Below are 27494 nucleotides of genomic sequence, written 5' to 3'. Positions count from 1 at the left end.
TTATGAAGCAATGATACCTTCTTAGAAATGGGGCTGCTGCGATCAAGGGTGTATGCTCTCCAGGGTTTTGACTTTCTATGGCAGCTACACTCAGGGAAGTTGGTACTGATTTGCACCCCAGCCACATTATCTCAGTCTGTGTGTTTGCTTTGACACCTCCCTAGGCAAAGGCCTTACATTTCTGTTGATTAAAGATGTGTTTCTTTGATTATTTGAGGATGAGCATTATTCACATCTCCTTGTCTGCTTTCTCCCCTCTTTTGTGAATTGCCTGTTCCTCTCCTTGGAGTGTGAGGGTGCTTGTCTTTTCTTATTGATTCAGAAGAGTTCTTTATATATTAAAGACACCCATGCTTTGCTCTCTATGTTGCAAATACTTTTGGTTTTCTCCCCAAAGCTTTACAAGGCACCTCATGCCAGTCCATTACTTGGGACTGCCTCATTTGGGATGATGACCTTGGCCTTTCTGCCCCAGAGTTCAATGGATGTCATGCTGTGGAGACAGGCAGGGCTGGGAGGTGATGGGGGGGCATATGAGACCAGTATAGGCCAGGAGAGACCTGTGGGTGCTTGGGAGTTCCCTGTGGACTCCAGCTGTCTCCAGATCAAAGAGCTTGTGCTGGGGGTACTCAGAAGGTAGTCTCCCCAGGGGGAGTGAGTCAGCCATCAGCAGCCTAGGACCCAGAGGGTGAAGGCTGGCTTGGAGGGGAGTGCCTCCTCCAGCCTTGACACAGTCATTATGAAACCTACAGATACCCTCTGCATGTGAAAATGACACACCAAGACAGCCGGTCTCTCTGGCCTGCAGACTTCCAAGTGGCTTTGTGGATCCAGGTCAGGCAGCCAAAACTCTGGGCAGATTGGCCTCACTTGTCTTCTGTCACCTGTTGGTGGGCAGAGTGGCCCCGTCCCCTTGAGCTCTATCCCCAGCAGGGTCAGGGGTGGAGGTGGGGTGGGGGGTTCCAGGAGCCCCTCCCCTGCACCCAGCCAGCAGAATTTAAAACTGCCCTAGCCTCCAGGCCTCTGTCTGGGATAGACCCCAGTGGCTGGATGTCTCTCGCTCTGCTCCCACCACCCACCTTTCCGAGCCGACAGCCCAGAAGCAGAGGAACCAGGGTGCTGCCAGGAGTGAGAACCTGGCCAGCTCCCCACCCTGCTCCAGGGGCGGTACCAGCTGCAGCGCCCCTGGCTCCAACAGGGGGACGCCGGGCGCCGCCTGCCATATGCTCAGAGTTGAGCCTCAATCCGGCGAGCAGCTCTGCCCAGCGGGACTTTTGGCACCTGGGGCACAGGAGGCAGGGCAGAGGGTGAGCTACCCAAGGTGGAGGAAGAGGAGGGAGGAGCCCAGCCACTGGGATGGGGCCTGTGTGGGGCGGCAGGGGCTCCCTGCTCTGCTCTTGGCTGCCGGTCGGTCAGGGGAGCAGGTGGGGGGAATAAAGGGAGGGTTGGCTGCTCTCAGGAGGAGCCAGGATGCCAGCCAGCCAGGATGGGCCTGCTGCGAGCCACAGATGGCGGCCCTGGGTCTCTGCACTCTCCCTGGGACAGAGCACGTCCTGGTGAGGAGATGGGCGGTGCCAGCTCTCCTCCCTGGCAGCTCCCCTCTCCTTGGGGAGGAGGGTGGGGTGAAGGGTGACCCTGGTGCAGGGGCCCTGGCAGATCTTCCAGTATTCCCTGCACACCCTTAATTCTAGCCCCGCAGGATCCCCCGGGGGGTGGGGGGGGGGCTTCCTGCTCACCCCTTCCTCCTGTGCAGAGCAGGGGGCGGGGCCCTGGGTCCAGAGAGAATGGGGGCCTTCAGGGCATAAAATATCAGACCTGATTAATCAGTGAGGCCGACCAATAGTCTGCAGGTTCTGTGTGTCTAAGCTTACGGCAGTGCTTATTTAAGATCAAGCCATACGAAACTGCCTTTTTCTTTTAAAGTTGAGGAATGATCGATTTTTAGGCACTTTTATGTGGTTCATCTTATTAGCGTTCCCTCTTTTTCTGTTTTCTAACCAAAGAGCGTGAAACATCCTTTAAGTGTTTGCTTGGAGTCAACCTCTGAAACTATCTGGATCCAGAGATTTCTTAAGATTCTTTATCTATTCAGATTGGGTATCGCTTCTTTAGTTCACTTTGGTCCCTTATGTTTCCCTAACAAGGAATGCGTTTCATTCAGATGGCCAAGATTTCAGCCCAAAGCTGTATACGATAGCCTTGTAATTTATAAAATCTTCTTTAGGTTGTGGTTATACCACTTTCTCATTACTTCCTAATGAGTCTATTTTCTCTTTTATTCATTATTAGACATAACAGTGTTTTATCTGTGTGTGTGTGTGTGTGTGTGTGTGTGTGTGTGTGTGTGTTTTTGTTGGTTTGGGGGCTTTACTGAGATTCAATTCTTGGGTATATTTATAACTTTGAAGCTTTTTCAGCATCCTACTGTGTTAATTTCTACTCCTGTTACTAATTATTTCCTCATGCCCTCTTTGGGTTTTATTTTCCTTATTTTCTAACTTCTAGAATTGAAAGCACTTCATTTATTTTCATTCTTTTTTGTTTAATATATTTATTACATTGTGGTCAGGAAATGTGGCCTATGCAGTTTCAGCTCCTTGGAATTAATTTAGCATTCTTTTACTAGTTATGTATTTATGTCTGTTCTTTTTTGTATTTCTCAAGTTTTTGCATATTTAAATAAGATGTAATAAAAAACAAAAACTTTCTATTACCTTTGAACTTCTTTGTCACCTAGTGACAAACTTTTACAACTTCTTTAAAAGTTGTAAGCTTTTAAAGAATTGCTTTAATTTTGTTCAAGTCTCTCTTCAACAATCATTTAATGTTTCAAAATTAGTTTTTCAGTAGAGGTGTTGTGTTTAAACACCTGTAAATCTGTTTACAGTCATTGTTTTGCTTTTACATAGTGGCTCTTCTGTGATCTGAATTTATCATAGTTGCCTTTTATATTTTCCAGTTTGTGTTTTCTCCTGTCTTACTACTTATACCCATTTCTTCTCTTCTCTAGTGTTTTGTGGTTATTTTGGGGGTTTTCAAAAGCACTGCTTGATCTAATAGCTCTTATTTATCTGGGTCAAGCATGCAATAGCATCTTTGGTGTTCTACTTACTGAAGACAAAGAGTTGTATTACCCACCTCATTCTTAGTTTTTGTTAATATGATCTAAAGTGGCAGACTAGATTTTATAGTTATTTATACATACCTATACATTGTCTGATGCTCCCTTTCAAACATTTTAAAATTATTCTAACCTTTGCCTTCATTTTTAGAACCGTATTGGAACCCTCTCTATTTGCTGGTTTCTGTGCATATCACCTGTGTGTTTATTCTGTGACTTTCCCCTCTTAAATTCTTATTTTTGATCCATTTCATAGTTGGTTGAAAAACACTACCAGATATTCCTCTCAGAAAGGATACATGGTTGGAATATTGCATACTAGACAATGTCTTTGGTTTATTATGGCCTGCACACATAGAGGACAGTATAGCTAGGTATAAAAGTCTTGGGACTCAAAGTTTTCCCTCCTCTCAACCTATAGACTTTGTTCCATGGTCATCTGGAGCTGCTTCTTGATGTTAAATCTGTATATATATTTTTTTCTTTATCCGGTATTTCATATGTTTTGCAAAGATGTATGTGGATGTGTTTGTCTCTTTTTTTCCCAGAAATTAAGTTCAAGGCAATGGCAACACACTCCAGTACTCTTGCCTGGAAAGTCCCATGGACGGAGGAGCCTGGTGGGCTGCAGTCCATGGGGTCGCGAAGAGTCGGACACGACTGAGCGACTTCCCTTCCCTTTCCCTTTCCTTCATATGTAGGTTGGCCTTCAACCTCAGGAGTTCTCATTTTGGTTCACTCTCTTTGGTTCTCATTTCTGTTCTATTTGGTTTCTGCTGCAGTTTTCTCCCAGGCATCTGCCATCTGTCCACTTTCCCTCTTCTGTCCCTATTATTTTCTCTTTCACAGCTTCCATGTCTTTATTCTTTGTATGAGAATCTCCACAATTCCCTCCATGTTTCTGAATCCATTTCCTACAGTGTTATTTTTCTTGATTGCTTCCAAAGTCGATTTTCATTGGGCTCCTGGGCTTTTGGCTTTGGGTTTTTCTAGCTCTTCTTTCTCTCACGTGTCACCCTTTTTGTATCATCATGTGGCCTTTTCAGCTTGACCTCGCCTTCCCTCGTATCTTCTTTTCTTTCTACTTCATAGAGGCTGTGTTTTCAGAGTATCTTAAACCTGACACACCCATTCAATTACACGTCGCCTATGGTTGTTTTTGAGCTATGGCGACGGTTCGCATAGTTGTGACAGAGACCGTATGGCCCACAAAGCCAAAAATATTTACTGTTTGGCACTTTGCAAAAAAATTTTGCAGATCCCTGGTCTGGCGTGACAGCTGGATTCCCATTCCAGCCCCAGGCTGGATGGCAGGGGAATGCCTCCAGCTCCTCCTCCATTTCCTAGTCCCTACCGGCCTTTTCTCTCAGTTTGCTTCTGCTCTGTGGAGGTGGTGATCTTCTGTCTCCACTGCCAGACTTTCTCATTCCCTGCATCAGTGATTTAGATAAAAACACGAGTTCACGTCCCCACTGCAAACACTGTCCTTCCTGTCTGTCCCTCCTCTTCCTTAAGCTCTCTCTGGACAGGGCACCTCCATGGTCCCCCCATCCACTTCCTGCCATTTGTTTTCTGGTTGGTGTCTCCTTGTCATCATCCCCATTTTCCAGGATTTTTCTGTTCATCAGACAAAGAGCTGTGTCTTGAGGTAAAACCTGGACAGGTTTTCCTTGTTCTACTACCATCTGTCTTTAATTAATAGAGATTGCTCCCAGATTCCAGTGTTGGGTCATCTGTCAGTTTAGTTCTTGGCATTAGTGTGAATTTTCATTTTTTTCATTGTCTTTATAGCTATTTTGGAACAAAACAAGGAGAGGAAACGTGGGTAACTGCCAAGTAGATGCCATTTTGAAGGAGTCAAAGATGCATTTCAAAGCTACGTCTGGTCCATCTTGAGGCAGTCTCTGTAGCTTTGTGTGTATTTGATAAAAGAAGAAAATGCAGGAACACTTCCCTTATCTGAGGACCTCTTGTCGAGTGACCTCAGTTCTCTGGCACACACCCAGAGAGTCTGCACGCAGCCAGAGAGCTGCTACGATGTCAGTGCTCTGAAGGTTATTCACCGTACCCAGAGGACAGCAGTTCCTTCTCACATTCCAGGCCTATTGACCCATGCTTTGCATACAGTTCTAACAAGCCTAGTCTTTCTGTTTTCCTAGCTCACAACCAAATCAGAATCAGCAAGTCGGTAGGGAGTAGGGGACATATGTGGGGCTTCCCTAGTGGCTCAGTGGCAAAGAACTCACCTGCCAATGCAGGAGACGTGGGTTCGATCCCTAGGTTGGAAAGATCCCATGGAGAAGGAGATGTCAACCCAAGCCAGTATTCTTGCCTGGAAAATCCCATGGACAGAGGAGCCTGGCAGGCTACAGTCCATGGGGTCACAAAAGGATGAGACACGACTTAGCAACTAAACAACAGTAACAAGGGCACGTTTGACAACGACAAGCACAGTGACCTGATGAGAATTTCTGGCTGACAGAAAGGAAAGACATAAGACCCACAAAAAGTAAACAACAACAAACCAGATACAGCTATAAATCTGCACATGTTGAGGCTGGCACCATTTCCTATAAGGGGAAAGCTGCTTGATGTTGTCCTCTGACTCTAGTTTGAGTCAACAGCCACTCCTCTGAGCTTTTCCTCTGCCAACCTGGGTCCTCCTTACAAATCTTGGGTGCAGAGACCCTGGCCCACCTCCCACAGCTGCAGACAGTTCAGACTGTGGTTCTAACCCTGGCTGCCCATTGGTCTTACCTGGGGAACTTTAAAAATCTGGACACACAGGCTATCCTTTAAGCCAGTGAAATCAGAATGTCTTGGGGGGAACCCAAGCACCAGTGTTTTCCTAAAGCTTCTGGGCTATTCCACTGTGTAGCCAGGTAGGGAACCAGGCCGTTAGAAGCACAGGCAGGGCTGAGAGCAGTGCCTCGTGCCTGGTTAGTGCCCTGTGGGTGGCTGTGGTTATTGGGGGACAGAGTTTTAATGTTCACCAGGGTGGCTGTGATTGGTCTCACGGGGCCCAGAGCTGGATCTAATCAGGCAGTGATGGATGCTATACACTTCGAGGACAATCTCTGGCCCCCAGGTGGATACTTGGCTTTGAAGAGAAGAGCTGTAGATGCTGCCAGGAGGGAGGGAAGGGAGGAGGGGAAGCTTGAGGTGCAGGGCCAGGTCGTCCCAGGGGCCACCTGCCCTCCTGCCTGCAGTGCAGGGCGCACTTGGAATCAGCACTGTGGCTCCTTGCTGAACTCAACTGTCCTGGGTGTAGATTGAGAATCGTGGTCCCTCTCTTGAGGGACTGCCCAGAGGCTCAGAGGAGCTGGTGTGCTGTCAGGGGCTGCCTCCAGGGCCATGATGGGAGGTGGCGGTCGAGGGGGTGCTAAGACTCCCCCCTATAGAGGAGGCATGGCAGGTGATTAACCGGCATGCAGGTACTGATGACATGGGCCAAAAAAATAATAATAATGAAAAAGCGATGAGTGGGTTCAAGGCCATCCATGCAGTGACGTCATCAGCACTGCTGGCAGTTCAGTTCTTTCCCAAGTGGAAGGAGCAGGCGGGGATTCCAGCCAGCTTGCTAGAAACGCAAGCTACTTGTGCATGGCCTGGGTTCAGCCCCAGCAGTGGCTTTGCCGTGAGCATCACTGCCCAAGTTGGCAGAGTCGTGGCCGCGAGTGGCTCTTGGCAGCGGTGAGGTACGGTGTCACGGCGTGGGGGAGGGGTGCCAGTGGCACTGACTGTGGGTTTGGGTCACTGTCACCCTGTGTCTCAACATCCCCGTGGGCTCCCGGCCTCTCTCTCAGGATGCTCCACACCCCACCTTCTGAGAGGTCCTGACTCCAGTAGCCATCCAGGTGGCAGGAGGAGCTGGCACTGTGGACTCTGGTGCCCCCGGGCAGGGCATGCTGATGGACAGGGGGTGGTCCAAGGACTCGCATCCTAGGGAGCAGGAAGAGGGGCTGTTTTTCTCATTTCCTGAGACTGGTTCCTAATAGGGTGCCCTAATGGCAGCAGGGAGCTGCCAGGCCCATGGCTCCCAGGGCAACAGGATAGAGCTCTTTCAACTTTAATTAGGACCCTGAAGGAGGCAGTCATCTCCTACGGGACCAAAGGCTGACTCTGGGGTGCTCTCTGAATATTCCTACAGATCTAAGTGATGGTTTGGGGGGCAGGGGGCCCAGGAGGCCTGGCCTGTTGTCCTGTGCTCCCTCACAAATCGCTCCTTACTCCACCCTGGCCTGGGTTTTCCCCTTTAGAGTATAAGGGGCTGGCACCCACTTCTGGAGCAGCCATGTGTGTGTTTCCCCTTCACCTTTTGAGTCCCCTCGCCAGGACACACACCCAGCCCAATTCCAGTGGGTACAGTGACCTTCCACCTCAGACCCAAGTTCAAGGCCCAGCCTTGACTTGCTAGCTGTCTGGGATGCACTGGCAGGTGGTCTCCGATACCTAATCTGTAGAATGGGAATAACGTCCACAGCTCAAAGAAGGGTTGTGAGAATCTAGTGAGCCAGCGTGTTGAGTGGTTGTGCAGGGGGTGCTGGAGTGATGTAGTGAGACTCCATGGTGGGCTGGCCATCATGCCAACAGCTGATTTGTGCACACAGATCAGGCAAAGGAACTGTATCACCTTATCTGGTAAAGAATTTGCCTGCAGTGCAGGAGACCCCAGTTCGATTCCTGGGTCGGGAAGATCCCTAGAGAAGGAATCGGCTACCCACTCCAGTATTCTTGGTCTTCCCTGGTGGCTCAGCTGGTGAAGAATTCGCCTGCAACGCAAGAGACCTGGGTTCGATCCCTGGGTTGGGAAGATCCCCTGGAGAAGGGAACGGCTACCCACTCCAGTATTCTGGCCTGGAGAATTCCATGGACTATGCAGTCCATGGAGTCGCAGAGTTGGACACAACTGAGTGACTTTCACTTTCACTTTCAACTGAAGAGCTGGCGGGGAGAGGGCCTGGTGGGGCCAGTGTTGGAGGTCTGCCTCTGCTGGGCCGACACAGGCCACCCCCAGGGGAAGCAGGCCCTCGGGCCCCCCCCACAACATCCTGCCCGGTTGACACTGGGACGCCCCCGAAGCGATACCCTGCAGACTCAGGCCCAGCAGCCCTGGCTCTCAGCAGTGGTGGGGCTCATTAGAACTGAACTCTTCTTCGTGGGGCATTTTATTTGCACACTCCAGTAGCGTGGACACCAAAGGGGTTTTCTCCTGCTTCATGGGCTGCTAATTTCCTCCGTGACCTCTATTGTTGGGGCCTGACCCCAGCCAGAGGCTGCTCGCCATGGAAGCTAGCGCCTGACACAGACCCAGGGCGCGGGGCGACAATGAGGCCTCTATCGGCTTTAATCAGGCTCCGGGTGCGTCTTAAGAACGGGGGAATTTGTCTGGTGCTCCGAAGCCCTGGGTGGCACAATGCAGGAGCCCGCAGAGTCCCTGTGCGGAGGCCAGGGGGGCCAGTGGGGGTGGGTCAGGCGGGGACCTCTTTGTCCCAGCACTACTCGAGAGGGTCAGACCTGCCCTGAATGGCCCCCGGGGCTGCCCGGCCCGTGGGTATCACCAGCCTCTGGGTGTCTAGGGAGGTGGCCACCCACCCCACCCGCCAGCCTATTCTTCGCCTAATTAAGTTTTGTCTGTGCTCTCCCGTCCCCTGCAGACTGTGATTCCTACTGCAAGGCCTCCAAAGGGAAGCTGAAGATTAACATGAAAAAATACTGCAAGAAGGACTATGGTGAGTGAGAGCCCCCTTGTTGGGGGAGGGGGAGGGCACCATGTGACCAGTGGCCCTGTGTGGGTGTTGGTCCCAGAGTCCCTGTGACTGGCCAGGAGCTGAGGGAGATGGATCTTGTGCCTGGGAATTTCCCAGCTTTTCCTCCTTGGGGTGGGGGAGCGGTAGCCACAGGTGAGGGGACTGCGTTCTCCCCTGGCCCTGCATCCTGGCCACTGGGGGGTCCTGGGCTTCACTCTGCCCCTGAGGGGCTGTCTGGCTGCACATCAGTCGCTTTACCTCTCTGGTCTTCTGTGCCCTCATCGTACTCATGGGCATTCAGCCTGAGGCTCTGTAGCTCAAAGAGAAGTCCTTTAGGTATTGGAGAAAGGGAGAGAGCTCTGTGGTGTATTTAAAATGCCGATTTGAGGGTTGACTCCACAAAACAGACCTCCAGGGCTGGGTGGAGAATCTGCATTTTAAACTTTTCGCTGGTAATTCTGATGCACCAGAAGTTTGACCAGAGCCTCAGGGATCACTGAGGGCCTTTTCCATTGGGAGCTGGGGCCTGCACAGACTCTCTGCACTGCAGGCCTCAGGCTCCCTTCCAGGGAAGAGTATCCCACCTGCCAATCTCTCGTGCAGCATCTACCCCAGCGCCCTGGAGGCGGGGGCCTTGCACCTCTCCTTTGTCAGGCTGTCCTCTACCGCCTTCCATCAGCTCTGTCCCGTGGGAGGGGGGCACCGGCTCTGTGGTTTCTGGTCCCTGAGCTGGCTGGCGGCCTGGGCTGGCCAGACCTCACGGGACTCAGGGTCAAGGCTGACTTCAGGGTGGGTGGGGGCCTGCGGGAGAAGAGGAGCCCTTCACAGCCCCCGGGCAGGTGTCTGCAGATAGCTGAGAGGCAAACAGAAATCCCGAGCAGATGGTCCAGCTGTCTGCTGGTGGAGTTGGGGAGGCCCAGGGTATGGAGGTCAAGGTGTTCGACACTCAGGCAGGAGGTAGCCGCAGCCTGGGCGCCCATCCAGGGAGCCTGGTCTTTCCACTCTGGGGCTCTCCTCCTGACCCGGTGGGCCTGGCTATTTTGGGCTGAGGCTGGGCCCCCTCTTCCTGGACCCGAAAGTCGACTCTGCCCATCTCCCCACGTACCTCCCCACTCCAGCTGGGTGTTCCTGGTCTTGCTGCTCTGTTCCTCAGCAGTCCTGCCCCTTTTAGCATCACCTGGCCGCCTCCAGGGAAAAGCCAGCGTCCTGTGTTTTCTGCCCATCTTTCCTAGTCTGCCCTGATCGGGTGCCTCCTGAGGGACCTGGGGCAAGTCCGGTTGCGTGTCTGAGTTGCGGTTTCCTTGTCTGGCATGTGGGGGTGATGCCCGACTGTGTCATATGGAAGCACTCAGCATGGGGCCAGGTGTCTGGTGGGCTCCTGGTAAAGATGGCTGGTCCCCTGGCAGCTGGGTGACAGGGCAGGAAGAAGTGGGCTGGGGAGGGAACAGTGACCCGGTGCTGAGGCCTCATTGTCCACAACCTGCATGGTGTCCCTCCCAGACCCCGGGGGTTCTGGCAACCTGGCCTGGACGCCAGGCCTTCGGGGTCTCATCGGGGCAGCTGTTTGAACCAAATACAATGTGTCCTCCTTTAATGAGGACAATAGTCAGGACCTTTTAGCAAAGGAAAGAAAAAGGCCCAAAGGAACCCAAAGGAATGTTGAGAACTTCTAAAACTTCCTTATTTTATTGTGCACACACATGTGCCTGTGTGTGCATATACAGGCATACGTGTACACACAGGTACGTGTGCACACGCCCCACACGGAAGCCCAGTACATGATCATACTGGAGCAGCTGGTAGGTTTTGTGCGTCCATTCTGAAGCAGCCAGGCCCTGGGTCCATAGCGAATTCCTGAAAAAAAGCCCCTTTAAAGTGCTTGTATCCCAAGGCGACTTTCACGGGAAAAACCAACCGTGATTTTGGTACCAAACTTTGGGGCGATTTAAGGATAAAGGAAGTGCTGTCTCTGACCCAGGGTGACAGTAGCCACAAGAGGCCCCGGTGGTTTGGGGTGAGGCTTGGGTGACCCTGTGCTCCCAACCCCGAGCTATCAGTCTGCTGGGGATGGCAAGGTGGGATGTGGGCAAGAAGGCCCAAGGTCCTGTGGTGTCCCAGGCTTAGGGCTGGGGGCCAAGTGTGGATGCCCAGGGTCAGAGAGCCAGGGTCAGAGGAGACCCCCGGCCTGTCACTCCACCACCCCTTATCTCCCTCCCCCGCAGAGAACAGGAGGAAGGAGCAGCTTGGCTACCTGGGGGAAGGGTGGGTTTGATTTCAGTGTGGAGCATCCTCTGAGCAGACAGACGCTGGGGAGAATTTCTGTGAAGGGTTAACCACCACCCCCATTCTGTTCCTCCAATGAGAAAAGGGAAAATTGGACTTTTGTTTAAAATTACCCAATGGATCCGTTTTCCACCTGGTTCTCTAGGACTTGTTTTGTTCTCTTCTGACTTCTTTTCCTCCATTGAGTTCTGCCTTCCCCGCCCCTGATACTTCTGGGGGCACTTTGGCTCCCTCTGACTCTCCTGCCCACTCCTCAGCAGCAGGCAGGCCCCTATCTCTGCAGAAGGGGGCCTGGCTCCCTCTTGTTATAGACCCAAGGGGGTCTGCCCTGAGCCCTGCCTTGGCTTTGCGCCACCCCACCCCGCCAACCCTGGGCAACAGGGCTGTGCGTGGGGAGTGGGGACTCAGTCTCTGAGCTCTCCTTGCCTTTTGCTCCCTGACTCGGTCCTCCCTTCCTCGCCGTTGACTTCCTCCTAGATTGTCCGAGGAAAGCTGGTGTCCTAGGTGGGGCCCTGGTCCGGCTGGCTGACTGGCCCAGCAGAGCCCCAGCCTCCCTCCTGCCCCCCCCATCACGTTTATCCTCTGGACCCCATCCGTCCCAAAACCAAGAAAGTGAAAGTCGCTCAGTCGTGTCCAACTCTTTGCAACCCCACGGACTATACAGTCCATGGAATTCTCCAGGCCAGAGTACTGAAGTGGGTAGCCATTCCCTTCTCTAGGGGATCTTCCCAACCCAAGGATCGAACGCAGGTCTTCCTAGACTTCACCTCAGCCACCCCAGCTCCTGGCCCCACACTACTGCCAGCCCACTGCCCAGGTGTCCATATTTCTGCTGCTGGGCAAGATTTGAGGAGCTGCAGAGTCAGGAGAGAAGCGGGGTGCCCCCTCAGGGTGCTGACGAGGTCTGGAGCATGGCACCCTCAGCTTTAAGGTCCTCATCCCCATACCCTGGCCTGGAGGCCCGGACTGGCGCTGCTCCTCCCATCCCCTAAAGGGTCCCCCGCACTGTCCATAACACTCTTGGGGTTACCTGAGAGTTGGGGAGCAACCCACCCAGCTGGACACCCAGGCCTGTGTGTTCAGGCAGGAGGCAGGACAAGGAAGTGTCAAAAGCGGGGGCTGCAGGGGCTTCTGGGGAGGGAGACCCCAGGAGAGGCTTGTGGAGGGTGGAGTGAGTGGCACCCCCGGTGGCTGGGCGGGGGCAGCCGGGCCTTGCTCTGAGGCTGGAGGCCAGGTCTCCCTCTGGGCTCTGCACGCCTGGCCGGGCCCCTGGAGGAGGGGTCCCTTCCACACCCGCAGACCTGGGTCAGGTGAGCAGGAGGAGGGGGCGAGGGGACTTGGCTGGCCTGGGGTGGGGCGGGGGTGCAGGTGGGCCCAGGAGGGTGGGGAGGGGGCTGCATAATCCCCACCCCGTCTCTGACTGACACCCCTGCAGGGAGCCAATTAGGAAACGCATTTCCTCTACTTTCCAGCTTTCCAGCTAGGGCACTTGGATGTTCCAGAAGCTGCTAATTAGAACCTCAGCAGGGTGTGTGGGGTGGAAGTCAGTGAAGGGCAGGCCCCAGGCCCCCTTCCTCCTCTGAGGCCAGCTTGGGAGATTCTTGACATTGTGCAGCAGGAACACCCGGATCTGGGTCTCCGCCGACCCACCTGGATCTGGGTCTCTGCTGACCCGGGCGGTGGCCAGTGGGCAGGAGGCCGTGGGGAAGGGGGGCTGGAGCAGTGGCTTGGGCTGGTTGGGGTCTGCTGGTCCTGCCCGTGTTCCTGGTGAGAGAGGGCACAGCAGGTGAGGGTGGGTACCACACGAAGCAGGTAGGAATTGGGGTTGGGGAGGCGTGAGGGCCAAGCCCCATGCCTTTCTGGTCTGGAGAGACCCCAGGACCAGAAGGATGGCAGTTCCATTCCCATCTGTAGGTAGGGAAGGGCCACTGCCACAGAACCTGAGGAAGACTCCACGTTTGCTCTGTGACTTCGGACCAGGCTGGGCCTCAGTTTCCTGGTCTGTCCAGTGGAGGTCGATGGAGGGATGCACTGTCCTTCCAGGTGTGGCAGGAGGGTGGCCCTGTTGCCATCTCCAGGAGCAGGGAGGGGTTCATGGGGCCGCTGTCATCGCTGGACCCCCACCCCGTCCCGGGGACACCTCGGTCCTCTGTTGCCCTCTAGGGGAATCGGCTCACCTTGCAAATGCTGAGAAGGCACTCGTGGGCAGGCTCAGGGTGGGGCAGTTGTGCACAATGATGGGGGTTTTTATTATTTTCGAGTGTAGTAGCATTTCCTGTCAACTTCTCAGGAAAACCTAGCTGAGAGGGGCCCTTCTTTTGTGTAGAACGCTCCCAGTGAGTGTGTGTTTGTGCGGAGATGTGTGCTTGTGTGCACCCATGAGCATTCACCATGAAGCCCGCATTCACTCAGCGGCTCCCACATGGGCAGAACGTGTCCATCCCTTCTGGAGTCACTGGCTCTGTGGCTCATTTGCCTAGAAGCCCGGGTTCCAGAACCTCAGTCTGTGGAGACAGGATGGCCGGATGACACTGTTTCCAGGGCATTTACTGTGGGGGCTGTCGGGAAAGGCCACCTCTTGACAATGACTTCAGGCTAAGACACCCCTTGACTTCTACCCCGTGATTCACGTGGAAGGGGGGCCAGCCTGCCCCTGTCACGCCACCCTCCCAATCCAGTTTAGATCATAGACTCCTTGGCCAGGGTCTAGCCTATAGTGGGCGTAAGTGGGGCCTGGCCCATCCTCCAGAGAGGGTGTGGAGGGAGGGCTTCCTGGAGGAGGCAGCCCAGGTAATTGGTGCTCACTGGGCAAAGCAAGGCTCCCAGGCAGAGGGAGCAAAGTGTCTGAGCACAGAGACAGGAGCAGGCTGGGGAGATGGGAGGAGGGGGCACATAGGTGTACAGGGGCGGAGGCCACGGAGGCAGGGAGGCTGATGAGGGTTCACGTCTGTGTGCAGAAGCCACTCGGAGGCCACCAGAGAGCCAGCCCCACTCACACTGGCACACAGAGGGCTGCCACCCACCTCTGCTTCCCTGGGATTCACAGGCGGGGGGAGAGGACAGACAGCCCGTATTCTGAAAGGTGAGATCATCTCACTTTTGCCAGTTCTTGGAAAAATGATTCGTTCCCAGAAATGTCTATTAGTCACCCCCTTTGTTGAAAGACATTTTGGCACCAACGGATGGAAAAATCAGAATGCTTTTCATGAGATGATTGGTCTCGCGCCTTCCTCCCGCCATCCCTCAAGGATGATTTCTGAGGATAACAGCTCGAAGTGGAAGTCCTGTTGGCATTTGTGGGGAGGAACTGGGTTTGTGAGGCTGTGTGTGTGTGCATGTGTGTGCACACATGTGCTGTCTTATGGGCCCCTGGCAGAGGAGAGCCTGGGGACCTGAGAGGACCCCTCCTCCCCCAAGTATTGATACCTTGTCTCTCCTGGGGCGGCAGAAACCCCAGAGATGAGGCCTTATCAGGCCAGTGACTGTTCCTCCTCTGCAGGCCCCGGATGGGCATCTCACAGTCTTCATTCTCACCCTGGGTGAGTCCTCAAAAACACCTAGGAAGGGAAGGCCTTATGGGATGCTGAGACTCAGCAAGATAAGGAGCGTGCCCAAGACTGGGGCCCCTGAGGCCTGAGATCTTTATGTGCCCTGCCTGCGCACCCCTCCCATGCCAGGATGCTGAGCCTTTGGCAACAGAATGGGTGCTGCCCCTACTTAAGGGTCAAGGGCTGGTTCCCCCCCATGGGACCCCTGACTCTCTCACTCCTGATAAGCCAGAAAGGCGTCTCCATGGGGGAACAGCAGGAGTGGTCACCGTGGTGCTTGGGTGATTGTCACCACGGTGGGGGGGCTGTTGGAGATGATGGAGCCAAGATGATGGGCGAGAATGTCGGTGATTCTAGCAGAGGCAGGGTGGGTATGACTACTCAGTGGTGGGCTTGGCTGTGTGGCGGAGGGAGGTCATGGGCAGCTCCATGAGGGAGGAGGGAGGAGACTGAGCTGGCAGTGGAGACGATGCTGGCGGTGGAGGGACTGCAGAAGCCCATGGAGCTGGTGTAGATTAGCGGGGGTGCCTGCCGGCTCTCGTCTCGATGCTCAGGCCAGGGATGAGATGTGTGGGGCGATGGGGAGGCCTCGTGAGGGACACGGGGCCTCTTGGCAAATGATGGCCTCTGCCCCTCTTCACACCCCCTGCCCTTCCTCGTTTCGACCTTGGGGTCAGTGGCTGTTCCTGATCAGGGTCAATCCCATCAAGGGCCGAACACAGGGCAGGTTATCAACCCTGTTCTGGGGGCCAGGCTCCCGTGTCTGCAGCAGACTGTGACCGTGACTTCAGGGCTTGGAGCGGGGGTACAGACGTTAGAGGAGCACCCTGGGGGCTGTCCCCCTGAGGGTGGTTAGCCAGGTCCGGATGGCAGCTGGTGGTGATGGCTGGGCAGTCCTCCCCACCTGCCCCAGTACTGTCCCCAGCTCGGAGAGTCGGACGCAGCCCAGCCAGCAGCACGTGGCATGGAGTTTCAGAGGCTCACTGACCCTTCCCCGGGGGCGTGGGTCACTGGCCCCCTGGGGATCCTCCGATTTCCCCAGCCAGATGTGACCTCCCCCCTTGGAGTGCCAGCCCCATATGGAGGCCAGATGTGGAGCTGGGTCGGCATGAGTCAGCCTGAGGTCGCAGAATGCGGGTGACCACTGGGTTGGGCTGGGCGGGCAGCAGGCCCCAGTGACAGCTCGGCAGAAGCCCCTGAGCCCTCAGGGCGCTGCACTGACCAGGGCCTCCTGCCATGCGCTGTGGGGGCAGGAGTGGGCACAGCCCTGCCCGCCACAGCGACTCCCATCCCCACGGACAGGGCCCAGAGCCTAGGCGCCCACCTCTGCAGCCCCCACAGCTGTGGGTGCTGAGGCCTGGCGCTTCCTTTCCTCTGAATGTCCTGTTTTTAGGAAGGAGGTGTGGGTAGGGGAGGGCACCCAATGAAAGATGTTTCTTCCCATTTCACAGATGAGACCGAGGGTCAGGGTGGGGGTGGGGAAAGGTGATCTGTCCAAGGTGCCTGGGGACACCAGCCGGCTTCCCCTACAGACAGGCAGCACTTGTCTTCTCCCCGCTCCCCAGAGACCCGTCTCCAGGATCACAGAGCATGTCCCTCTCCATCCCCAGGCAGGGGTGGGATGGGCACCTCTCCCCAGGGGGATGGATCTCGTGAGTCTTGACGCCTCCCTTCCCTGGGGTCAGAGCCTTAGCACGAGGACCCCAGCACCATTGCCATTCCTGGGGTCTACCCCCACCTGCTGCTTTACCTGCTTGTGCGAGGCCCAGGCTGTGATGGGAGGGGGTGCACCCAGGGGGTACACACCCTTTGAGCATCCTGGGTTACCCGTGGGGAGGCAGCCGAGGCCTTAAAAACAGAATAGTTTCTCAAAGGTTCCTAAGGGTCACCCCCAGAATGGGCTCCTCCCCTGGCAGAGCTCTGGTCAGGATCTGCTTTGGTCCCTGTTTTGGGCAACATGGCCCTTACTCTGGGTGTCCTGGGAGAAGCAGGTTCCATCCTTTGAGGGTGGTTTGATTTTTAGGAGCTGAGTGAGTGTGGTGTTCACAGGATGACAAGGGACCCAAGTCCCTGCTGGTCGCCCACCCTCCAGGACAGGGCTCTCTGCAGTGTCCTGGGTGTGGCCAGGTGGCAGCCTGGGGTGGGGGGCGCTGCTCCGTGCAGTGGGGTTTGCTAGCATGACTGTGGCAGGACTGTGGGTGGGGGGCTCTTAGGTGGGCCCCTCTGAGAAGCAGGTAGGCAATTGCAGCCAGGATGTGAGCCCTGGGGCGTGCGGACCAACTCTCATGCCTGCCTCTTCCCCCAGAGGCTGGAGCCCCAGTGAAGATGGGAACTGACCTGGGGGACCTTACAGCAGTCGGGCAGCATCCCCACTGTTGCCCTGCATGTGGTGGGGGGGTTGGGCTGCTGCAGTCACCTGGGGGGCAGGTGTGGGTGGTGGGGCATCTCCTGAGGCTGTGGGAGGCCCTGGGGGCGGGGGCGGGGCTCTGCCGTCCTCCAGGATCACATTCTGACCGCTGCGGTGGAGGTGCTATGATGGGGGTGGGGTACATTGGATCAGGAGTGGGCTGGGCTGTTACAGTTCCTTCTGATGGGGAGGGGGGCAGCCTTGGTGGGGGGAGGTGCTTTCTCCCTTAGGCTGATTGCAGGAGAGACCAGTCTCCGTGATAAGAGCGCCCTGCTCGGGCAGGGCCAGGCCTGGGTCCACTGTTCTGCCTGAGCCTCTTGCAGAAGAGGGTGGCCAGTCTCTTGAGCTTGTCTCGCCTGAGGGCTGGGCGTGCCAGGCCATCTCCCTGGGGAACAGGGCCCCTAGCATCCCCAGAGTCTGGTCTTCTGAACCCAGATCTCCTGATGTCCCCTCCTCCAGGGAGCCCTGGGCAATCAGCTCATCCCAGGCCCCCTCACCCCTCTCGCTTCCCAAGAACAGAGCCTAAAAACACCAGGACCCAGCAGGTGAAACTGAGGCCACCTCTGTGTTGGTCTGAGAGAGAGGGGTGCACCATAACTTCTGCTGAGGGAGGGAAGGATGGAACCTTCCCTAACCCCAAGTTGGGGGGGTCCCCTTTTTATTCCAGGTCTGAGGTGGGGCCTTGGTGGGTGTGGCAGGAGGTGGCAGCCCCGGGGTTTTTCTGACCACAGCGCACCTCCAGCCCTCCACCTGATGGGCTGCAAACTGGGGGGCTGCCGTGACACCCCATCCACACCCCTTCCGCCCCCCCGCCCCTGCTGCAGGTTAGCACCCCCGAGAACAAGGCTGGCCGTGCTTGGCTGCTTCTGACCTTCACAGGGTGGGGTGGGGGGGGGGGGGGGGTGCTGCTGGGAAACATGTGGTCAGAGCTGTGCTTTATGAGAGCAGCTGCAGCTCCTGACACGCTTTCCATACCGGGAGATTTATGGGGCCGCATGGTTTTAATGGCTTCTGCGGGGCCGGTGTCCTTCCCCGCTTTGTCCTGGCTGCCGTCTTGGAGGCAGATGGGTCTCGGGCTGGCCTGGCCCATCAGGAGGGCACGGTGGGGTGGGGAAGGCCAGGGCTGACCACCCAAGCCTCCTTGGGAGGGGCAGCTGCTGGGAAGCCCCTGGGGACCCCATCTGAGCAGCCCATAAATCGAGGAGACCTCCAGGAGGCAGGAAGCCTCGGTGCAGAGGTGTCCCAAGCTGGGGGGGAGAGGAGGAGAAAGGCCTGCCCCCCCTCCCCAGAGCCACAGCCCCAGGCCCCACCCAGCAGGTCGTCCACCTCGGCTGGGCCGGCAGATGAACGTGTGCTAACTGTGCTTGTCGGTGACCCAGCGGCCATGCTGGGTCCTAGAACCTGGCCTGGCTGGGAGCCTTGACCCAGCCAGACATCCCCCAGACCTGCAAGTGGGGGGCGGCAGTCAGCCCAGTGCTGCCTCCTGCCACTGACTGTCCAAGGTGCTGGCAGTGCCCGGTCCTCAGACGGTCCGGAGCTGACCCATCCTTGGTCTCCGGGGTCAGGGCAGGAGCTGGGAACGGAGCGAGGCTTTGAAGGAACCAGGGGCTGCCTTGGGGTGCATGGTTCCCTTTGGAGGAATCTGAGCTTGAGCTCGAGGTGGGACCCCGAGCTCCACTTTTCAGCTCACCCTGGCCAGCTTCCCACTTTCCCAGCACCAGGACCCTGTGGACATGGAGGCCCCGGGGGAGGACAGCCAGAGGTCTGCGCCTATGGAAGGACATGTCGGGGCCTCAGGTTGAGCCAGGAATGGGCATGGGCAAGGCCCCTGGCCTGCCTCCTAACCCGAGGCCTCATGGCTCAGACCAGCCTGATGCTGACCCCTGCCTCCCTGGGCTGGTGCTTACTGCCCTGCTCTCCCTCTCAGAGCCCCAGCCCGCCCTTGAGGGCCAGGGGCAGGCCTCTACCGAGGGACGGAGAGCCATGTGCCTGGTAGCCGGGCGGCAGACTCACGGGCTAGCAGGGGAGATCGGCCCTCTTAAGCCCTGCCCTGGTGGCTGGAGTTGGCTCCTGGAGCACAAGGCCCTCCTGTGAGCCCCGGAGCTGCTGAGGGGGCCCTGTTCCAGCCTGCCTGCTGCCGCACCAGCAGAGCTCTGGGGCCCTGGGGCCCTGGAGGCCAGAAGACCAGATGCAGCCCGGCCCCTGGGACCTGGAGGCCGATTCTACTTTCTCAGGGCCACACTCTTCCCCTGCTTGCTCTATCCTGCAGGTCTGCACTTCTGTGGTGGTGGGGGGGGGGGGGGGTACCTTTTGGAGCCAGCCTCACCTGCGTCTCCTTGGGGGTTCCTCCCTACACCTGCCTGCTGACTGACTGCATAGGAGCAGAGCTGTGGGACCTGTGCAGCTCACCTGCACCGTAGCCCAGTCTGGGAGTGGGCAGACACCAGCAGGTGGGGCAGGCTCCTGTTCCAGCAAGTCTGCTTTAGCCACTCCCTTAGTCTGTGCTTTAGAGTCCTGCCCCCCACCCCCAGTTCAGTGCCGGGACCCTCTTTCTTCGGGGGCGTGTGAGGGGAGGGTCTCGGCAAGCCTCTTATCACCCCAGCCCAATCTCACCATCTGCCTTTCTGAGGGTTGTCTCATCTGCCTCCTTTCTGAATAAGGAGTGGGGGATCCTCCCCAAAGCTCCGTGTTCTGGCCAGTTTAGGACATCGGCACACGGATTGTGGAGCTTAGACGTCCCAGGGGCTGAGGCTAGTTAGCCTGGAGTTAGTGTTGTGTGGGTGTAAAGGACACAGCCTTGGAGACCGTGCGCTTCAGTCAGTTCACTCACACAGTCGTGTCTGACTCTTTGTGACCCCATGGAATGCAGCACGCCAGGCTTCCCTGTCCATCACCAACTCCTGGAATTTACTCAAACTCATGTCCATTGAATCAGTGATGCCATCCAACCATCTCATCTTCTATTGTCCCCTTCTCCTCCTGCCTTCAATCTTTCCCAGCATCAGGGCTTTTCCAACGTCTAGTTTTTTTCCGTGTGACTAGGGTGGGCAAGAAGCTGCCCCTGGCCACTGCAACCGTCCCCCCACCCAATTGGGCAGTGCCGTGGGCCCCCAGGAGATGCCGGTTGTTCCTGGCCCCCAGCCAGCAGGGCGTCAGAGCTGGTGGCGGCCCCGCGCTGTCTTGAGCCCCACACGCTCCCCGAGGGGGCCGAGTCGGTCTGCCTGAGGTCACTGTTTCAATGTGTACTTTGAGTATTTTCAGCCGTGTGTGCACCGTGGGGACTTGGCCTGTGCACTGCGTGTGCAGCTCATACTTGGTGGGCTGTGTAATACGCGGAGGCGTTGCCAAGGGCAGCGGAAATGTGGACTCTTTCCAGCATAATCACATGAATCTACCACCACCCGCCCCTGCCCTGCCCCCGGCCCATCCCACCCGCTGCCAGGGTGCTGCTGGGCTGGGAGGAGGACGAGGGCCAGCGCTTCGTCCCCATCGACCTGGGTCCACCACCAGGTCCCCCTCCAGGCTGCATCCTCCGTGTTTGGCAGGCTTCCTCCAGGCTGGGGAAGCAGGCTGCCCCAGAGAGAGGGTGGGTGCAGACCAGGGAAGGTGGGGCAGGGGTCTCCAGGCCTTCTGCTGGGAAGGGCCACATCCCTGCAGGTCCAGGGAGAGATGGGCCCTGGGGGCTTGGAGGGCCAGCCCAGGGCCTGACCTTGTCCAGCCAGCTCTCTCTGGCCTCACAGCCCTCCCCTCCCACCTGGCCCTGAGCTGAGGCCCCGGATCCTGAGTCTCTGATTCCAATGATTATGAGTTTGCCGGCACTGCCAGAACAAAGTACCACTGAGGGGCTCAAACAAGAATTTGCTTTCTCCCAGCCTTGCAGGTTGGAAGTACTGGATCAAGGGGTTGTCAGGAGTGGTTACCCAAGGCTCTCTCCTTGGCTTGGAGGCGGTCGTCATCTTGTTCTGTCTTCACGTGGTCTTCCCTCAGTGCGTCTCTGTGTCCTGATCTCTGTGTCCTCGTCTTATGAGGACACCAGTTAGACTGGGTTGGGGCCCACCCTTCGAACTTCCTCTTAACTACCTCTTAAAGACCTTATCTCCAAACACTGCCACGTTCTGAGTTACTGGGGGTCAGGACTTGTGTATTAATTTACCGGCAGCGAGCGATACCCAGTTCAGCTCATAACACCAGTAGATAGGCAAAGCCGCCTCCTCCGGGGTGCCTCCAGCAGCATCTTTGTTGGGCTACCTCAGCCCACCCTGGCTGCAGGGCGGGACACTGCGACTGGGCCAGGGGTTTGAGGTCCCGCACAGGCAGCAGCTGCACCCTGGGGGAAGCTCATTCTGCATTCAGCTCAGTCCTGAGAGGAGGAAGCTGGGGCTCCTGGGGATGCTGGGGGCGGCTCCCCTCCTTTGCTTAGCTGAGGGGCACTCAGTTGCCACGGTGACCTCTGTCTGCACAGTCAAACACACACAGCCCAGCCACTGCTCCAGGCTGGAGGGCTCCCCACCCCCTCTTCCGAGTTCACACTGAGTGTTGAGTCCCTTGGTGACGAAAACATGGAAACGGTTGCCATGGCAGCCATTCTTTGGAGCCCTCAGACTGGAGTGCAAAGTTCAGGATGCCCAGGAACAGCTGAAATGAAAATATGGGAAAATCCGCCACTTGCTTCGCCCCAGAAGGGTGGGATTTGATGCAGGGCCCGGCCATCCATGCCCCTTCCCATCATCCTGGGCCAAGCGTGGGCACAGAAGGGGTGTGGGCAGGGCCCGGGGAGTAGCCCCCTGAGACCTTGAGAGAGGCTGGCCAGCATGGGTGAGTGGGCCCAGCACCCGGAGCTAAGAGGGCAGGTGAGACTGCTCGGCCTTCCCTTGGGTGCACGTCTGCGTGGCTCCTGGAGCCACTGAGCCCACCTCGTCTCGGTGTCTTCACCTGTAGAGACACGCCCCTTTCTTAGGCGGGTTCAGGTCTACACAGCTGCTAAAAGAAGCGCCAGCCTGACCAGGGGTGGAGGGGAAGGTGCCGGGTTCTGACCGTGGGGATGGTGGAGGAGTGCAAGTTTCCTTTGGCTGGACATTAGTCCAGTGTAGACTTCTACACTTAGCCCCTGGAATGGTATGTGTCCCGTGCACCCAGAATGTTCCTCAGCTAGGCCCTTGTGGGGCTCTGGTGCCTTGAGATAACCACCCAAAGGGCCCTGCAGTCAGTTGTTTGGGAAACCCACAGCTGTGCAGGCACACATAATTTGTAGATTAAAGGCTCTGAAAAGTCCCTCAGTAAGAAAACTTTTTGACTTTAACCCACTATTTCACCTAGTGGTTTGAATAAAATCCATCCCCCACCCTTTAAAAATGTTTTTCTCTTATAACATACCTTATATCCTGCAGAAATAGCATCTGTTGACGTTTACTAGGGCATTGATTCTTAAAGTGTGTTCCCTGGATCAGCACCATCTGGGAGTTTGTCAGAAGTGTGCCTTCCTGGGCCCCACTCCACAGCTGGTGAATCGGAAATCGGGGAGAGGCCAGTGATGTGTGTGTGACAAGCCGTCCAGGGGATTCTGATGCCTGCCCTAGCTAGAGAGCCCCCATACTCGGGGAAACAGTAGCAGAGAACTGAAAGGGAAGGGAATGGCCTGGGGGCTTGGGGAGGGTCCAGAGGACACGGAGGCCTGGCAGGGATGGGAGGGGATAGTACAAGGACCCTGGACTTCAGAAAAGGTGCTGTGGCCGCCTTGGAGGGCTGTTCAGGGTGCATGGCCCCTGGGCACTGAGACCCCAGTCTGAGATTAGATCAAGAGCAAGGTTGTGTGTCTGGGGGTGTCATGAGGCTTGATGTTAGGTGGTGGGGTCTCTGGAAATGCCCAGGAGGTACTGCCCACTTTGGTCTGCCCCAGTGGCCAGCACTGTGCTCATGGAGGGCACCTGCCCAAACAGCTGGATTCTGCCCAGAATTCATGGGGTGTGGTCAGTTCCTATAGTGTCTTCCTGGACTCTAAGGGGGATTGTCCCCAAAGACAGGGCTGGGTGGCACCTTCAACACAGGCAGGAAGTAAGACTTCTCCGAGCAGTGGCCTAGGCCGATGTATCAGCAGGCAGCATTCTAGGATCAGCTTTGCCTCCACACACCTATTCCCCCAGTGGGGCTCCTGCTGCAGTCACCTCCCAGCACTGGATCTCCTATTCCTTCTCCATCAAACAGGCCGCCCCATCCCGGGCCCTCTTGGCGGCAGGAGCCAGGGGGCCCAGGCGGCAGCCGAGGCCCATGCCCTGCCTGTGCTTCCTTGCAGCCGTCCAGATCCACATCCTGAAAGCAGACAAGGCAGGGGACTGGTGGAAGTTCACGGTGAACATCATCTCCGTGTACAAGCAGGGCACCAGCCGCATCCGCCGGGGTGACCAGAACCTGTGGATCCGCTCGCGGGACATCGCCTGCAAGTGCCCGAAAATCAAGCCCCTCAAGAAGTACCTGTTGCTGGGCAACGCGGAGGACTCACCCGACCAGAGCGGCATAGTGGCGGACAAGAGCAGCCTGGTGATCCAGTGGCGGGACACGTGGGCGCGGCGGCTGCGCAAGTTCCAGCAGCGCGAGAAGAAGGGCAAGTGCAAGAAGGCCTAGCGCGGAGGCAGCAGCGCGCCGGTGGGCTGGGCGCGGGGGCGGCCACCGCAGCATGGACTTGGCCTGCGGGGGCTTCCCAGCTGGGGGGAGGGTGGGGGCGGGGCCGGGGCCCTCGGCGGCCCCGCCCCCAGCCCCCTGGGCGGCCAGGCCCCGGAGAATTGAGGACCGAGACTTAGCTACCTCACGGGCTCCCTCCAGAGCAGAGATGCGTTTCCCTGGGGCGGGAGGGCGGCCGGGGCCGGCGCAGGTGGGCCGCAGCGATGGGTACAGAAGGGCACGTGAGGAGAACTGTGAACCCCCGGGCCTGCAGCCCCAAACAGAAAACCCCGTCTGGTTCCCCTGACCCTTCCTGGGGGATTGCCACAGGAACCCTGGCTGTGACAAGTCGGGCTCCCGTCCGCAGCGGCCTGGGGGCACCTGGGGGAGGCGGACGTGGCCTGTCCATTCAGCCTTCCCCGTGCCTTCTGTGGTCTCCACCTGCCCCCGCCATCCTCCTGGTGGTGGCGGGTGGGGAGAGGTTACAGTCTGTGCAGCCAGAGCAGTGAAGCCCCCTCCTGGTCCTGCCCTGGTCGGGCTGGGGGTGCGGGGGGTGGGTGGGTGTGCGCTTGGCCAGGCTTCTGGACTAGGGACACGCCTGAGAAGCCCACGCCGGGTGGTCGGTCACTGCTCACGCCGGAGCTGCCTGATGGAGGAGGCATTGCCAACGCAAAACCTCCCAGTGAGTTTCCTTTCTGGAAAGTTGGAAGCAGCCCCTTTATGACGTTTTCCGGGGGTGGGGGGGCACCGACACTGTTTGTGTAATGACGTCAGCTCCCACAAGGCCCCTCAGCAGTGTCAACAGCTGGGAAGGGCCTGGAAGGCAGGCTGCTCAGGCAGTTGGGCCCGGCGGGGTTGGGGGGTGGGAGTGGGCTGGCTGGAGTGGGGATCTGCTCTGCTGGCTCAGGGAGGCGTGGGAGTGCCCGAGTCGCGGTTGGCAGGGCTGGAACCATTAGGGTCCCAGGTACCAGGGAAGCCTTGACCACTTCCTGCTGGGCCCTCGCTCCTGGCTCCCCAAGGAGTGGACAGAGGAGGCTTCCCGCCACCATCCTGGTACAGCCTGGGTGGCACCTTACCCCCTCCTCTCTGGCGGCCCCCTAGTGGGGTCAGGCTCCCTTTCCAAAGCTTCTGAGAGATACCGTCTCCAAGCTGGCAGCCCTAAATCAGTCCAGGTCTGATGGCCTCACACAGGACCTGTGCCCAGGGGCCCCCACCCCCCTAGCCAGCACTCTGAATTCGAGGCCTGGCTCCTCTCAGTCAGGAAATTGGTTTCATCTTCCCTGCTGGAGTTTGGCTGCTCAGAAGGGTCACACCAAGTATGAAGCTCGGGCCCTCCTGGTCTGGCTTTCCTCTGCTTCCTCCTGCATCGCCACCGCCCCATTTACCGAGCACCTGCTGTGTGCCAGGCACTTTACCCCGTAACCTCACACTATCTTCATGACAGCCCCGTGAGACAGGGGTCCTCACCGGGCACTGTAACCCCTCCTCGGTTCCCTCGCAGGCTGTGGGGGGTGCTTCTGGGTGAGTCACCCGCAAGATGCTGGCCCTGGTGATGGCATCTGGCCTGGAGAACAGACGTCAGGAACTGGGGACCGGGATGGGCACAGTCACATCTTGAGAGGTGACAGCCAGGGCGGTGCATGAGGCTGGTGTACACTCACTCCAGGTTCCAGGCAGGCAGGCCGTGGCTGGTCCTAAGGTATAGGCAGAAAGGATGTCTGGCTGCCTGGAGGGGTTCCACAGGTGCCCCCAGGGGCAGGGGCAGGACAGAATGGGCCTGGGGAGGCATAACTGAGCTGCCTGACTCCAAGCCCAAGGCTGGAAGTGTAGGGCCCTCTCCACGCAGTTGGCCCTCCGCCGCCGCCGCTGCCCCAGTGTGCTTCGGGTGTGTTTTGTCGGCTCACAGTCCACGAGAGGCTCTGTCCTGTGTGGGTAGTCATCCTGTTTCTGTCCACACCAGCCTGGCTTCTCTGCTTTGCCCAGGAGGGCATGGCAGCCCTGCCAGCTCCTACTCCAGGCCCAAGTCTCGGCCCCTGTTGTGAGGGGGACTTGTACTGGTGGCCTCTGCGGCCAGCAGCCCGCCAGGCAGCGATTCATCTTGCTTTAAATTCAGCCAGTCTCGCCCTCTGGCTCAGCACCCCGAGAGCAGAGCAGCCTGGCCTCTGGGGAATGTCGGGGCCACCAGTCAGCCAGGGGGGAGGGGAATTCGGGGGGGGGGGGGGGTCAGTCCTGGCAGGTGGCCTTCCCCACCCAGCCAGAACCCAGCCCACTGCTCCTCTGAATCCAGCCACCAATTCAGGAGGCCCCTCCCCCTTGGAAAAGCACCCCTCTTCTTCCCTTGCCCATCCCCCCGGGTGGAAATGGAAATAGGAATTGAGGTTCCGGTTTGTACAGATAGGAAAGGATGTAAAATGGAACTAGATTTTGAAGAGTGTATTAACCAGAGTTGTGATATGTAGGTGTTTGAAGAAAAACATACCAGATTAGTCTTTTTTTTTTTTTTTAAAGAGATTTCCAACTTGTCCTTTTTCTTACCTGCTGTGGGGTCTGGAGCCCCTGACAGCAGGGTCCTTGCCTTTCTGACACATAGTAATGCTAAGGATTGGGGTGGAGGGAAGGAAGAAGGATGAGGGGGTTGCCCCCTGGACTCACCTGCAGCTTGGCTTCTGTCCTGAGCAAAGCAGGGTGAGAGGCAGGTCCTGGTGGTAAAGTGGGAGGGCCCCCCGCAGCCCAAGCTGGGGGTGCTGGGAGCTGCCCCAAGGCCTCTGGTACTCACCTAGCACTCTGCCCCCAGAGTAACCGCAGGAAATGGGTACAGCCTGTCTTGGGTTAACCCCAGGCTGGAGACTGAAATCAAGGAGAGACGCCCTCGGGGTCAGGAGATGGTCCCTTTAGGCAACTGAAAAATGTTTGGGTCTCAGTGCTCAAAGGAAGACTGGAGGGTGGATGAACTAGACCCATGGATGGGGTTACTGGGCCACGGTTCATGGCCATAGCCAAGTCGTACCCTAAGGGTATTGAAGTGTGGACTTGTAGGGCCTCGCCCCGTCAGAATCAAGCCAGTCCTGCTCCCTCTGTCACTGGACGTGGCTCCACCTCCCCACGCCCCACTGCGTTCCAGAGTTCTGTTCACTCAGAATTGTAAATGTTTAGTTGTGACCATGACATATTGTTTGGGTCAGTGTTCCTTTCCAATGCATACTAATATATTATGGTTATTATATATGAATATATTTAATGACATGGAAAAAGTTGTGGATTTTTTAAGTTTTTTCTTTTTTTTTTGGTTAGAGTTGTAATGGACCCAGATGGAACTTGTAACGTGGGCCCCACATGATAGAACTAAATTCAGATATCAATTAAATAAACTCTTGTACACTGTTCTCTGTCTCCCAGTCTTTATTGGTGGTCTGATCTAGGGGTGGTCAGCCTGCTGGGTGAGAGGCTGGCGAGTCTTCAGGCCATTTAAGGAATATGGCTTCTGGTCAAAGAGCTCCCAGCAAGACAAACCTGAGACCAAGGCCCCGTGATGCTCTAGAGCAACGGTGCCCAAACTTTTTGGCACCAGGGACCGGTTTCAGGGAAGACGGTTTCTCTACGGGCTGGGGAGACGGTGGATGGTTTCAGGGTGATTCAAGTGCATTATATCTGTTGTGCACTTTATTATTACATCAGCTCCACCTCAGGTCATCAGGCATTAGATCCTGGAGACTGGGGGCCCTGGGGATAAG

General features: G+C 56.9%; 1 protein-coding gene across 2 annotated transcripts in view; it reads left to right on the top strand.

The window, feature by feature from the left end:
• Positions 1-27494, top strand: part of NTN1 (netrin 1) — a 202816-nt gene that overhangs the window by 160881 nt on the left and 14441 nt on the right. The window contains exons 6-7 of one of the 2 annotated variants that reach the window (XM_044939286.2): positions 8779-8853; positions 23399-27146. In XM_044939286.2, coding sequence (XP_044795221.1) covers positions 8779-8853; positions 23399-23727 — 404 coding nt within the window. In that variant the 3' untranslated portion in view covers positions 23728-27146. Of the gene's footprint in view, positions 1-8778; positions 8854-23398; positions 27147-27494 lie in introns of those variants that run through there. The other variant, XM_044939287.2, reaches the window with a different exon arrangement.

The sequence above is a fragment of the Bubalus bubalis genome, chromosome 3 (assembly GCF_019923935.1).
Source record: "Bubalus bubalis isolate 160015118507 breed Murrah chromosome 3, NDDB_SH_1, whole genome shotgun sequence".
In the NCBI taxonomy this organism is placed as follows: domain Eukaryota; kingdom Metazoa; phylum Chordata; class Mammalia; order Artiodactyla; family Bovidae; genus Bubalus; species Bubalus bubalis.
This window is presented reverse-complemented; position numbering and strand designations above follow the sequence as displayed.